A 15,452-nucleotide genomic window follows, 5' to 3' on the forward strand; every position below is an offset into this window, starting at 1 on the left:
TTGGGGGGCTGGCACATGGTTGGTCCCTTACCCAGCAGCCCAAGGACAATGTCATGTGCAGTCACTGTATCCCCCATCTGCATGCTCCTGCGCATGTAATGTCTTTTGCGTATGCCGCAAAGTTGCACGTCCCACTGACGTTCTGTATTTAATCTCCTCCCATCCCCAAGCCCCAATTGAAAACTGCGCGCAAGACTGCAAACCACCTCTGGGTAGAGGAGGGTCTCTTAATTCTCCCCAGAGCAACCGTATGGCACCGATCATTCTCCCACAGATCCTACAACTGCCCCTCTCTTTCTCCTCTTCTCTGCTGCACAAGAACCCAATCTTTATAACCAGCACCACATGTCGTGGATGTCTTTGGAAAACTGCGGTATTCGCCTGTTTGACAGTAGAATCTCTATCTGAGAACAAGAGGCATCGGCCTCCAGTGGGATGCCCTGTGTAAATAATGACCTTGGGATGTCTTCATTTTCTTCCCCGAAACCGGTTTATTTTTATAAGCGTTGTTTACAGCCACAAAGATGATCACATAACCCTTAAAGTTTACACTCTGGCCCTGATGAGTGATTAGGCAATATTGGAAGTTTGCATAAAGATACGGAAGCCCAGATACTGAGAAAGACCACGGTTCATTGTGCAGCATGCTTTCAATGAGGCTCCTATTTAATTTATGACAGCGGGGATAATTGTCTATACTTGTTGCCGTCGGTGCAGATGGATCACCTCATAATTACACTACTTCTCTGTGTTGCACTTTGTCTGTAGAGGTGGAGACTTCTGTTATTCTGAAAGTGATGTAGAGGTAATTTCCTCCTTTTTACAGTGGCTTTCTGAATGAGCATTCTCTGCTTCGCTGGATTTAGCTACTAATAACAGACAGTTCAGGTGCAACGCGTATGCATGTTATGGAATTAAATATCACATCAACCTCAGTGTTTCATTTCCTTTCTTCACATTAAAAGTGGAAATTGGAAAAGGTGAAACAAAGTTTCCATGAGAGCAAAATCTGTACCGACTGCTTATAGTTTTCCTTAAGAACATATGCATGGAAGTGACCGAAACAAACGCCTGATTACCTTTCTCCATGTGTCTCTCCTTTGCCCTTTTTCATTCCTTTCAAGAAGCCATAATGACAATGTTGTATATGGCCCATGCATCACACTTCCTTTCACACCCCTTTCACACCCCTGTGTTCTTGAGAAAATGCAGATTTCCCTTAGTGTTTGCCTTATGTTCTTTCCTCACTCTCTTGGCACTTTGATATACGACTCTATGTAATCATTTTTATTGGAGAACACATACAGAAAGCAGTATCTAGTTGCCTTTAACTGGAACAGTTTGGACATTTGTAATAAGTTTCATGTGTGAAAATTAATATTTTTAAGAAGACATCATGACATATATTGCTGTTTTGACTCAAACTGTTTTGACTCATCTAATAAATCTGATTTTAAATTTGTTGCTTTACCTGTAGGTTAGTAGATTTTTTTATAATAAGAGGCAGCATCTCTAATTAATAAATACATTAATTTCATAAATTATTTTGATTTACTGACATAAAAGGCTTTTACTTGATTGATTATTGTAAGACAGCAAAAACTCATTGAAATGGATTTTGGTTATTTTAGATTCCAGCATAGTTCAGCCGTTTTATCAGTTACAGAAAGATGTTAGGAAGAAAGTGCAGAATTTTCCCATCAAACAGCACTGCCATAATTTTGGTTGTAGAGGCTGTTAAGTCATTCTTTTTTTATGGATCATAGTAGACTTAATTAAAACACCTATTTGGTGTTATTGGCCCATTAGTATTACGTTGTATCAATTAGGGCCTTATAAATAATTGTATAGTGTTTGACCCCTGCAGTAAAGTCACAACTAAAAGTCACAGTTAACACATTTTATTGGGTAGTCAGTTCGATGTCTCATTGCTTTCTGTTTATAACTCTTCTCATTCAGTGTGTGCGTTCCTAACTGACAGTGCAGTGAGCGTTCCCACACTAAATGTGTGCTAAATGTTATGTGAGGCTTCTAACTGATATTTGTAGCTCCTGTAGCTACATAGAGAATGGTGGTTATAACACCAAGGTTAGAGATTTGATCCCCAGGAAGCAGGAATGCTCTCATACTGATGAATCTGTAAATTGCTTTGGATAAGACTGCCCTCCAAATCTTGAAAATGTTAAACTTTTTTTCATTTAGTTGATGCTTTCATCCAAAGCAACTTACAATTATGACTGAGTACAACTTGAGCAATTGAGGGTTAAGGGGTTTGCTTAGGGGCTTGAACCAGCAACCTTCTGATTACAAGTCAAGTACCTTAACCAGTGTTTCTTAGCATTGTAACACACTGCACTTGACAAGCTGCTTACCGTAGGACCGAGCTCTCCGGGGGTTCCGGTATCACCCTGCGATAGAACGAAATTCAGCATGTGTAATTCCACAAGTGCTAAATCTTTTTTTCATCATCACATTAAATGTTAAATTTGGGCTACTTTTCCCAAAAGCATCTTAACAGAGAAATCGCTTCATTTGTTAGCGTGAGAACCTCTTTGAATATCATTACTCTACGATCATCACTCTACTTAAACTTTCTGGACTGGCTCTTATTAAGACTTGGATATGAGAGCTTTGCCATGATCTCTACATTGCAAAAGTGAAAACGAACATAACAATCTTACAACATTATTTTAACCTATTAATTGGAAAGTCTAAAAACAATATAGGTTAATGCTCTAGCCTGGAGCGAAACTGAAAAACATCACAAAATATTTTTAGCACTCTTGCCACAAGTCTGGGGAAAGTAGCAGAAATCACGTTGGGGCAATATGAAGGTTTTATGATGATACATAATTGATCTGTTTTCTGATTTTCTTTCCCCCTTTTATCTTTCTCAGGTCATATATAAATTAACACACAGTGCCACTGACAGCATTGGAAAGTGAAAGCAATTGCTATCAGTCGCCACAGCATAGACAGATTTCTGGAAGCAGAGGTGCGTCTGAGCCATGGGGTTGACTTCCTGCTGTGGTTTATGGCATGTTCTTTTCACCACACCTCTTCTTTCCCCAGAGTTTTCAGCTGTTCATTTTCTCAGGAGTAAATGCAAACATTGACCACTCACCGGTAGGCCTGGAGCTCCCCTGGGTCCATCCTTCCCTGTGTCCCCTGGGGGCCCCCTGGGGCCAGGGGGACCTGGAGGCCCAGGAGGTCCTGGGGGTCCCGCTTGACCCTGATCACCCTGAGGAACAAATAAGGCAGGGATATTAAGATGAAGTTAGAGTATCAGACAGCATTTTGCCTGAACAGAGCAAACTCTAGTTAAAGAATGAAAGGACAATGAAACTAGCTATCCTAGAGAATGTAGCAGGAGCTTTTGTCTCAATCAACATTACCAGAGTAAAAAGCTATGGATATGATTTTATCCCTCTGTTTGAATCCACTGATTTATGAGCATGGAGTATAGCTCTTCTTTTAAAATCTCCTGTTGGAATCTCAACGCTTAATGGCCTTTAATTACTTCCAGTTTTCCATCCAATTTGGCTTGCGTTGAAGACATAAAATTCTGTCAAATTACAACAGTATTCAGGAGCTACATGGACTGTGCAACTTGCATTACAACTGACTCTCTTTATTACGTGGCTTGCTGTGTTTTAGTTGCAGACTCCCTAGTTTTGCATTTGAGACAAATGCGCACAATTCTTCATGGTTTTACACAAATGTGACGGAGAACAGTCATTCTCTCTTTTTTTCTGTTATTAAAGTAAACTATAGCCCTATTAATTATTTCTTTAGTAGACAGTCTATAACAAATCTGAAATAAATGAGCCTTTAATAGTGGCAGAACACCACTACGAGCTCAGAATGACTGTTGTTCACTGCAGCCTGAGGATTGGCAGTGAGAACTGAGAGCATGGAGAAGAAGAGGAAGGCCAGGAGAAGAAGCCTGGTGGAGTGGAGATGGAGAGAGACCGGAGTGAGGTCAGGCACTACCTTAATGAGCCGGCGCTTAATGAGCTGCTGGTCAGCAGAAAGAAAGCCATGATTGATCTTAGGGAAGACCATCTGAGGCAGGTGTGTGAGGTCAAGAGGTCGGAGGTCAGAGGTGAGAGAAGTTGGAGAGGAGAGAGTTGCATGAGGTCCCAGAAGAAGGAGAAAGTTGGGGGTGGGGGGGAAAAAGCATAAAAATAGATTAGATCAAGTGGCGGAGTCAGAGGCACCGACTCCGTGCCCCCATGCATGGGTAGAAATCCACACTTTTCCGTGATGGTGGCTTCGGAACTCTGGACTCTGTTCGGATGCCACCTCAGGAGTGCTGGGACACCCACTTGAAGATTGCTGGCCCAAGGAAAAATGTCTATTTCTGCTCATTGAAAGCACTGTCATCACAGTAATGCTTAGTGCCAAGACAGACCCCAGGAGCTGCACACACTGAGTGCCATATTTCTTTTTGCTCAGATATTATTTATATATCTTAAGGAGCTGCATGTAATTACAAGGTGACAAATGATTTCAGTTAGGTTTAAATATTTCACACATTCTGCCACTTTCGAATTACATTTTAGATTCATGTTTTTAATGAAATGAAAATCATTATTTAAAAAAGATTTATGTTTACAATGAAATTTCAATTATTATATAAAAAAAGATTTATGTAGGTGTTGAAAGTAAAGTGAAAGGAGAATTTCAAACCACGGCCATCTCTTTGAAAAATCTTTTGCCACTTCATCATTTATTGTTCCATTTCAAATGTTTTTCACATTCATGGTCACTGTCCAGACAGTATCATTGTTAGAAAGTCCAAGTCCTGTTTCTAGTTAATTGCACATTACTGCTCTCCATTTAGTAAAGGCAGCCAACATCGATGTCTTGCTCTTCCTGCACCCCTGGCATCACAGAATACGCAGAAATGAACCTCATTTTTAACTGGGGCTGCTGGAAGCTGCAGGGCATAATGGCAATTGATTGGACTTGATTAAGCCTCCACTGTGGTGCCTCAGTCATTTTCTGGTACCAGGGGAGTGAGAATGCGCTGAGGGTGTATGTCATCTTAGTGTGTGCGCCATGGAGTCTGCCTGAGCAACTAGGCCATTCCAAACAAACCTTCACAGTCAGGATCTGATTGCTGTGCAAAGCGGCCAGGGTGGGAGGACCAGGAAGCCCCTGGGGATAGAATGGCACAATACAAACACAACCACACAACATGACAAATGCAATCTGAGCATGCACACCACTGGACTACCCGAGTACCCTCCACCGAGTACTTTACATGGCGTTTCATATAAACTGCAAGAACGGCAGTTCACACACAATGCCCATGCAACCAGCTGAGCTGTGTTCAAACCAGAATGTCTTGTTAAATGCTGAACAAGACATCTGGTGTAATCTCAGTAGTTCACAGAGGTTGGTGGTCTACTTTTGTGCTCCTGTTCAGTATGCCAAATATGTCACTGTTAAAACTTCTTAAGTTGGTTTGGCAAACACCTGTCAATTTAGAACAAAAGGATTTGTCATTGGAAATGGCTAATGGTGGAAATGGTCTCTAATTTTTCGCAATGCAATAAAATCTGTAATTCTAACTACAGTAAAATGTTTGCTTTAAAGTAAACCCCAATACGACCTGAAACTCTAGTCCAAAAAGATTATTCCAAGAATTAGTCAAGCACTGATTTTTAAATACTTGCCATAAACATGAAGAAATACCATGAATATAGGATATTCCATCCTACCATGTTTGGGAAATGATTTATATCTCACGGCTCATTTAATAGATGGAAGCTTAGGAAACCTTACGTTCTCTTGTTTCAGCGCTTAAGTGAAGAAGATACACTTTCAAACAAAATTACAGTAACTCCAGATGATGGGCCAATATTACTTGACATGTTGCTAATAACCACAGAAATCTTCAGAATAAAAAGGGGAGCAGGCATATGAAGATCAACGTGCGAACGGTTGAAGAGAGCCCTCTTCACAGGCCGCTTGAATTATGTTGTACTCCAATGAAGCCTGACAGACTGCTGCCTCCCTGCCTTATTCTGTTAGTTTTATGATAGGCTTGATCAATTTGCTTGGAGACAGTGAGACTTAGCCCTGATCCTATTACCTTTTACAAGATGCCTGTGGCTAATATAAGCTGGCTGCATGTTACATTTGCTTGGCCCCGGTCTTACATCGACAACCTCACTGCAGCTATCCATGTGTTACAGTAATGTCCTCGAGCAGGGGTTGGGGGGTGGGTGGTATGTGGGAATGATGTCCAGCATAACTCAACTGGAGTTTTATCCCTCTGCACGTAGAAAGATGCCTCTCTAGTCCAGCTTCAGACTACAGCAGTGAGACTTCGTGTAGTCTTTACTGTTTCACTGGATACAGGTACAATAGTGAAAATGTCACAGTAGCTGTTTAAAAATACTAGTTATAGATTCTGTTTTGCTCCTCATCAGATACAGAGTGTTCTGTGGTGTTCATGGATAGTCTACCCAGTTGCCTTAGACATCAAACCTGATGACAATATAAGTTACTGTTATGATAAACTCTAATACACTATAATTTGCCATGTTCCCCTGATCTATTTCAAGCTAATTCAGGCTTCACATTAACATGCTGCTTCTTTGGGCAGAGTGTATTTCCCCATTTACAATCTTACATTAGAATGCAAGCAGAGCTGTTTAATGTGGCCCTTTAGTGTGTGTGCTGCAGCCAGAGTTGGGGCCGAAGTGTCTTCATCTTTTCTACTCTTCATCCTCTTCTTTGGCCTCTCTTGCACCAGCAGATGAGACTGCAGTCGACATGAAACAGTCCATGTGGTGCAGATGATGATACACATTTAAGTGCAGATGGATTCACTGGTTTAGAATAATGTACTGATGGAATCCTTGAAGGCTCGATATCCTTGGCTTGTCGTGTATTCTTCAAAATTCATCGGACTGATTTTAAATACATTTTTTTAAAGGCGTTTGGGTTTCTGAGGCTAACTAATGGCAAACTCATTGTACTTGAACATTTTTTCGGATCTTTAAAATTGAATGTCTCTGATGTTTGTGAGGACATTGCATACCAGGCAAATCCTAACATCTCCACTCCGTGGCATTAATGCAGCTTGCAATATTAAAGCAGAGTTGCGTGGAATCGCTCAAAATAGTCCTACCAGGATTCCCACTAGCTGCCTACCTCAAATAGCAAAGGGCATATAGTCAGGCCTCTATAGGCCTCCCAGAAAATGAGACAGACCACACACCTCTGGTCAATGGCAGACCCAGGCTATTAATTGACATTAATGAGTAAAATGCACTGGTGGCTACCACTTGTGTTTGTGTAACTACGGGCTGTTTTATTTGCTGCTTATTTACCCTTTGACCTTGTAACCCCTTAACCAAGGAATTTAGAGGGCCATGACCCTAACATATGCGTAACAGTAGGTAGGACCGCACTCTCAGGGTTCATTTATGATGCTTTCCATGCCCACCATGATTATCATTTCCTCTGGAAGTGAAAACCAATGTTCAATTGAAGGGTATTCACTAGAAGACATTATTGCAGTGTTAAGAGTAATTTTTCTATTAGACTTCTATTACATTATCTTCTCTGCCAAGTATTGTTCAGTTCATTGGACACTCGTAGCACTTATAATAACCAATTTAATGTATAATTTGGTCATTTTATGATAGTCTTTATACCACATTGCTTCAGGAATGCGTCAGTGTTTTTTTTCCTTTTCATAAAAGACCTTCTAACTCCAATTTTAATTTCTTAATTTATTTTGTGCACCATTTGAAGTGCTATTTACATTGTGTGAACCTTTAACAACAAGTGGACCAGTGGAAATTGTCTAACATTACTTAGATTATAATCTCAAATCCACTGGCAGATGTTAGGATGATCTTTTTCTTCTCCTATAAAATTAGTTTCCAAGACATATTTGTTTTATGACAGTGATGATAGCTTGCAGTACTTTATCTTCTACTCTGTACTTCTCCTTCAGTAGTACTAAAGATGAGCATTGGGGTTTTTTTTAGCTCAGGCCTACAGCTGAATATCTGATTTAGCCTTGTCACATTTTATTCACAAATAGGGTTCCTTATTCGGTGTATCAGTTAACAAATGATAGCTACCAGATTTAGATCCAGGTCTGAGAACATTGGTAGCACTGTGTGTTAATCTAGTCATAAAATCTTTTGCCTCCTCTGACTGAAATCCTACCCAGATGAAGCTTGTTTTTCTTTCTGAGCAGAACGGTGTCAAGGGCAAATATCATATTCCCTAGTTTGCTTATTAAGCAAATTACCCCAATTTCCTACATTTCCTTACTGATTTAATGTGTAAAGTCAATATTTCATCCTGGCGGGCAAGTTAATTCAGTCACAAGCTTGTCTAACCTCTTCATTTTCAGTACCTTGCCCTCCATTTGCCTGGGTCAAGTTATGATGGTGAGTTAATTACACAAACATTCCCTGTCTGCTTGTAATAAGTATATCATGCTGTTTATTTGCGCATTAAGATGGATTGCACTGGGAAATCCAGGAATTCCCTTTCATCCACTCCATGCTGGCACAGGACTGAGTTCCTTCATGGTGGGTGATTCCATTTCCCCGATTTGAATGCAAAGATCATAATTTAATCCTTGGAATTCTTGGCGAGATCAGAAAGATCAGCATTCCAAAAATGAATTTAGTTTGGAGCACAGATGGCAGTGTGCTGGGTCTCCATTGCTCATGTCATGCTGATCTGCTAAGCGCTAAGTTCTGATTATAAAACCTAAACCTATACATTGTCAGAATACAACTCGATTCCCCGTGCGGTACATGCAGGGGCACCACGTGAAGGGCTGTGCCAGGGGGACCTGCTTTTGAGGAGCCAGTGTGGGTAACTCAAGGGTGTGAGCGCACGGCCTCAGAGGTGATAAAGGGTGTCCAGTAGTGGGCCGATGGCTACGGTCTGTCACCTCGAATTAAACTCAACATGCTCCAGCATGTGGGAGAAATCAATTAGAGACATTATAAGTGACCATGACCCCCCCCCCCCCCCTCCCTGGCTTGCGTCCAAGACAGTGACAGATGTAATTAAAGAGCAGTAACAGCAAGCGCAGGAGCGAGGCAGGCACTTAATGCAGTAAAGACAAGTAGACTTAATAGGTCGTTCACAGTTAGGGGGACCTTGTGTTTAGTCCAACCGGAGAGTAATGACTTAAAATCAGCCTGCATGCAAGCAGATATTGAAATTAGATATTCGTGATTTATTTTATAATTTGCCAGCCGTGGCAAAGCGTGCACTTCATAATCATCCTTTAAGAGGTGCGTATTTATCAAAATGTCGAGGAGCTGAGCTGGAAATAATTATGTGCTTCAAACGAGCTCTCTGCCTACAGTGCTCACATGTCACTGTGCAGTGGAGGATGGTAGGATTAGGAATCTGGTTGAAAAGCTACAGCCATATCAAATCACAATAAACTCTAGTCCCATTTGCTCTCGTTGCATGCACCACTCCTCCTCCGCTGAAGGTCTTGTAAGCAGCAGAAGTGGTCAGAGGGCATCAACTTTTCATAAAGGCCTCTTCAGGTGTTTATAATTCAAACCACCTCCCCCCATCCCGCTTCCATCCTGATCTTCCCGCACACACCTCATTCACCCTAACATAGGTTGTTACGCTTGGAGAGCTCCGGTGTGCACTGTCCACAGGAGTCCATGCATGTGGCACGCTCCATCCAAGCTTTCATTCAGGAGACGTAATACACATTCATCAGCACACGGAAAAAAAACATGCTAGTGCAGACCACATACCCTCGGCCCCTGGTCGCCTTGATCGCCCTGGAAAACAGAGACAGGGAGAGAGAGAGAACATCATTGTTTAATATCATGCACACGTGAAGATAGAGAGGGTGAAAGAAGAACGCCACCCAGACATAACTCAAAACACACTGATGAAGAAAGCTAATACCCGCAGCCTCAGGAATTCACTGTGGCTGTGGGCAGAATCACTTATGATAACATAGACCGATGTCGACATGGGTTTGGAGTGTGTGAGCTGAGAGGAAAGTGTGTTTGCGTATGTGTGTTGAGGGGGGGTTGAGTTCTTGCTTATCCTGCTGTGGTTGAAAAGGAGAACAAGCAGGGTATCTTTTAGCCTTTTGGTTTCTTTATTATTATCTGTAGATGCAGGGCTGCCCAGGGGTTTCTCAGTGCATGAGCCAGCATGAGATAGTGTGACTAAGCAGTGGTGTGATTTTAGACTCTGGCTACATTTTTGTGCACCTCACTTTGGATCATGAAAAAGCATGGAAAAAAGTCACTGGCTCAAGCTTTAGGACGGGTTATGTGAGCAGTACTCATTAATGGCGTAAGAGTTTTAAGAATTCTCCCAATGTTACAAGGTCAGACAGGCATCGTAATGTGGCTGTTAGCCTGTTCAATTTTACCAGCGTGATGAGACAAAAGAGAGCTCCGGGGAAGTGCCGCATTAGCCAGGACTATAAAATCTGGCAGGGAAGTCAGTCTCTAAATGCACCTGGTTTATTATGATGCTTAAGTGCTGCTGTAACCCTGATGACTGCTGAAATCATAGACCTGGATACCTATCACTGTGTTAAGAAGAGGGAGATTTTTGTCTACTGAAACCAAGATAAGCTAGTTTTTGCCTTAGGGGCACTATCTTAGCGACACCTAGCACACTGCATAGCATGTTTGCATTTTGATGTTTGCACGTTATATTGCTTTTAAATTTAAATGGAACTTCTACAAAGATATTGAAACTCCCAAAACACCCCTAAATTTTCCTGTGACATCAAGACCTCATACCAGCAATGAAATTCATGTAAAAATCATAGCATGTTTATAGAGTAATTTGTACCTTACTTTTACCATCCATCCTTCAGAATGTAGAAATGAACATGCTGGGTAAAAATCATGGAGGACTATGGAGGAATGGAGGGCTAAATTTCACACATTACGCCGACATTAATTAGTCATTGGCAGGTACTTTATAACATGTAGTGTGTTAGGCTGAACAGTTCTGTGATTTAACATAGGGTAGTGGCAGTCCATTTTTGTTTGCTATGAGCATGTGGCCACATGACTTAGCATGAACGCAAATGGTGCTTGGTGATCTCCATTATGCGCTGCCGCTGCACTGGCAGGTCTTCAGAGAACAGTTTGCAAAAAACACTAAATTGCAGTGACTGCACTGAGATTAGTGCTGAACCGCTAAACGGGTGGATCTAATTTAGCAACTGTCAATTATCCACTTCTTGCAGACAGTTCTTTAAGACCTCATTTTCCCTGAGGTTTTGCTAGTCCTCATGCTTGAGGGTGTTTTCGTGTCTTTGATTGTGTGTAAACTGGGTTCACAAAAAGAGTCATGATAGAAAGGCTGTAGGGTCATGGGGTCATAGAGGTCAGGGAGATGGTGACCATCAGCAACATCATCCCCAGCTGTACCCAGATGCTTGCGAAAGGACGCTCGTTTGTGCCCGAGTCATAAGCAGTCGCAAAAGTCGTAAGTGGCGTCAGCCAGCCAAAGGTTTTGCAGCCCTGTCTGCCGCATCCCGTTAAGATTCCGCAACTCCGCTGGCAGCTTTCCATGTTGTGTGGCTCACATGTTCGTAAGATTTTAATCTTTCCATGGCTGAGCTTCACTGCTACATAGTGGTCGCCGCAACCTCCGACTAATAAAGAAGCAGTGTGGCTTTTTCTCGGGTTTGGCCTTCGTTTTTTAGAGGACTTCTCAGTGAAGCGTTAAAGCACCTCATCCCTGGAGCCCGGTGTGAAGGCAATTACACAGTGCATGGCGGGTTGGTGAATGATGTGGGGTTTTAGATTTCCTGAAAGGAGCCATGGCATCGCTACCATGTCACATCGCAGTGGGATTGGCTGCGGACTACCATCCAAATACAAAACTTATGGAATGGAATGTAATTATGAAAAGTGACAAAATATGGATTTATCACATGGATTTATACAGGGAAGGGGCAAGTAACAACATCAAGCAGCTGTTCCCCATACTACTACACATAGAAATGTCCCAGACAGACTGACAGGCCATTTGGCAAAGTTTATATGTAATAGGGTGCGCATTATCCATGCTTTACTCGAATCCTCACCGTGTATTCATTAAGCCTTTAAAACAAAACCGATGAAATGGGTCCTAATTAAATCTTCTTTTTCAGCAAGGATATCCTTGGCAATGTGAATGCACAGCATAATACATTATTTGGAAGAAACGGCAGTGTTTTTACTGCTGTTGGTTGTTGTTAGATATTGTGTCCATGTGAATGATGCTCACCTTGTCGCCTTTCGGACCAGGTGGGCCCTGTTGGGGATTAAAGAAAAAATGTCAGATTTTGTTCACTTATTCACAAAAGATCATCACTAGCTTTGCATGAAGTCTAAATAATCTTCCAGTTTTAAAAGATGCTTTGCAACAGCAAACCAGTCCATAATCATTCTTTACCTTAATAATGTAAGATATTTGTTTATAGAAGTAAATAAGTCTGTGTTTTAGAATAAAGATGTTGATGATGGTGTGTTATGTGACTTTCACAAATTCTCATGCCCTTTTGTAAGTTGTCATGAATCCGATAGGTCCTTATATATTTATTGAATGAATGTATGAATGAGTGAATTGATCGCTCGATCAAGCCCAAATGGTGGCTTACCTAATTTGATATATGTTTTACAAGTACAAATAACATTCCTTTCACATTTCATCATAATTTAAGACCAGAGCTCGCAATTAATTAAGTATGACTGGTTGGATAAATCAGGTGGGTGAGACAGTGTGTATTGTTGGTATTACACTGGTTAACATCGTGTTGTTTACCACAGAAAGCAAATTATCATTGCCAGTTGTTGGATTCACTATTATAAATGTTCCTTTTTTTCAAGTTCACTTTCTCTGCATTTTTTTAAGGTGGGTGGAGGGGTCTTTCATGTGATGTGAGGACCTGCACCATAGACAGGCTGTGTGGCACCAGCTTCTGCTCACCACATTTCCCCTCTCTTGACACTCTGCCTCCCCTGGCAGCACACACTTTTACTTCCCAGCCCGCCATACCTATCACTTAACAACCCCTGGGCTCCAGCCTTCAAATTCCACATTATCCGATATGACTTTGCACTCCATTAAGCATGCATCGTTTTAAACAGCCCCGGACACGTGGACTGGAACGGAACCGGAATCCGTTTGAAGGGGATTTGTTTGTCTTGTCAAATGCCATGCGAAGTTTTGCCATTGCACTTTGCTGCTGAGGTAGAAACGATGCCTTCCTTCTCTGCTCCCGCTTTGCTGCTGGGAAAGACGCAGAGGAGGAGATCTCCAAAACGCATGTTCCCAACGAGACCAGTTTGCTGTGGAAGATGGGATGGTGCAGCCAGACACCTGCTACACCCAGCTGGGCCTTCAGCCAGGCCCTTCCCTCCACCAGGGTTTAAATTACTCTATAGAGGAATTCAGTGATGACAGCTTATATGCACCGGCACAATATCCTCCAATTCATATACTTCGTATAATGTTCTTTGTTAAATGTTTATGAGCAGTTGCTTGTGCAGTAAAAAGGGCTGTATTTTTATTTCTATTGTTGTTGCCGTCAAATTGAAATGTTATTTTTTTCCTCCACACGTAACTGCTATAAATCATGTGCTTGCTTTCTGACTGCCTCGGTCAGGCTCTCTTTGATATGTATGGGGGCTTGCTATGTGACATTTACCCTTTCCTCTGTCAAAAAACACTATGGTGCAATTACACACTTCCCTGCGGAGACCCATGTGGCAGCTCCAGCTAATGCTACGCCCAGAGATGCTCATTTCCCTCTTACATAAGGAGCAGTCCTCCCTTGAGGAGGGGCAGTGAGGAAGGGGTTGCCTAACTTCTGCCTGGGCTATGTCATCCATGCCGAAGTCGCTGGCTAAATGTAAGTGACGTCTCTTCCTGTTCAGGGTGGGTGTTTGTTCAAGGCACGAATATTCCAGGGGCGTCTGACAACTCTGTTGATGTGCTTAGCAGAAATTGTCTGAGACCTGCCAGCTTCATGGATGACTAGTTACAGGGGAAAACAGGTAATCATTTTAATGATGGTCATCTAAATTGGTTTGGTTTTCTTGCTTAGTTTAATAAAGGTTGAATTTTATTATGAGAGACTGTATGCAACATAAAACTGTCTTTGCCTGAAAGCCAAACTGTCATGTGTGTGCATTCAGAACACAGAAACGGAGTGGAACTTTCATTCTGATCTGCTACATGAAGTGGAATAAAACTAGGTTCTCTAACTGTAAATTCAAATTTGCCAGAACTTGATCATGTTGAAGGTAGTTGGTGACTGAGGGTACTGAAAATAAATCTATTACACCAGCATCAAAAAACACGATTTGTAGATATAGGATGATGTCATTCTGCCAGACCACCAGAAGGTTGTGCTATTTAGTTAAAGCAATTACAGTAAATGACACTTGAGACCTTTGCAATTTTAAGAGGTGTAGATTTTTATCTGAGCTTTACTGAAGCATTCCATTTGAGTAAAGACTATATTGGTTGCAGTTCATGTTTTTAATTCAAGTCAATATTATATAAGATTAGTTTGGCCATTTGTTTATGAATCAAGAATTATTTGAATGGAAATACTGTTGATTGTTGAGGGTTTCCTAACATATGGCCATTAAATACAAATAAATTCATTTCATGTTATTCCAATTAAACAACATAAACCCTTCTGTGTTTTGTAAAACACGTGACAGGCATAATCGTGTATTTACTTGTACATTTCTGACAATGGGGAAGAGGCAAGACTTTTTGCATTTGTCAGCTTCTTGATCACCTACTTCATTCCCTAGTTCGTCCATGTCAAAGTCTATAAAGACAAATTAGACACAGATTTATTTCAGAAGCTCCCACAGCAAGTGGCAGCACATATGAAGCAGAGGGCAGCACTCATTACCATGTCAACATGCCATGGCTTCAGTACAGTAACGTGTCAACACAAACTGGCATGTGCTGCCTGTTCTTTATAAAACATGGGTATAACAGAGACCAGCGAGAGCAGACGACAGCAGGAGAACAAGGCGATACAAGGACCACATGAAAGTGCTTGAATAGAGCAGAGAGAGCAGGGAATCGGAGCACAGCACATCTGATAAAGTACATGCCCTTAATGTTAATATAAACATGATACATTTTCACCCAGAATCTCCAGTTTTTATGCATTTTACTTGAATATTTCTCCCAGTCCCCACAAACCATGGTTTCATGTGCAGCACTATCAAAACTTTAGAATGGCTTAGTCAGTTTGGCTTGGCCCAGAAACTGTTTCGGACAGACTATAAATGGAGAAAATCTTCAAATCAACCTGACAAGAGGAATTTGCTTGCCAAGAAACTAATTTAGGCCAATCCAACAAAAAATGCATTGCAAAACAAAGAAATGCTTTCTCTCTGACAAAAAATGGGTCTTGTTTTTTATACTTAAGTTTT

General features: G+C 41.5%; 1 protein-coding gene across 4 annotated transcripts in view; it reads right to left on the bottom strand.

The window, feature by feature from the left end:
• Positions 1–15,452, bottom strand: part of LOC113577343 (collagen alpha-1(XXV) chain) — a 136,230-nt gene that overhangs the window by 40,900 nt on the left and 79,878 nt on the right. For all 4 annotated transcript variants that reach the window (XM_027009934.2, XM_027009933.2, XM_027009936.2 and 1 more), the window contains exons 5-9: positions 12,274–12,300; positions 9,777–9,803; positions 3,994–4,065; positions 3,125–3,241; positions 2,373–2,408 (exon numbers count right to left, since the gene is read on the bottom strand). In XM_027009934.2, coding sequence (XP_026865735.2) covers positions 2,373–2,408; positions 3,125–3,241; positions 3,994–4,065; positions 9,777–9,803; positions 12,274–12,300 — 279 coding nt within the window. The remainder of the gene's footprint in view (positions 1–2,372; positions 2,409–3,124; positions 3,242–3,993; positions 4,066–9,776; positions 9,804–12,273; positions 12,301–15,452) is intronic.

Source organism: Electrophorus electricus, chromosome 19 (assembly GCF_013358815.1).
Source record: "Electrophorus electricus isolate fEleEle1 chromosome 19, fEleEle1.pri, whole genome shotgun sequence".
NCBI lineage: Eukaryota > Metazoa > Chordata > Actinopteri > Gymnotiformes > Gymnotidae > Electrophorus > Electrophorus electricus.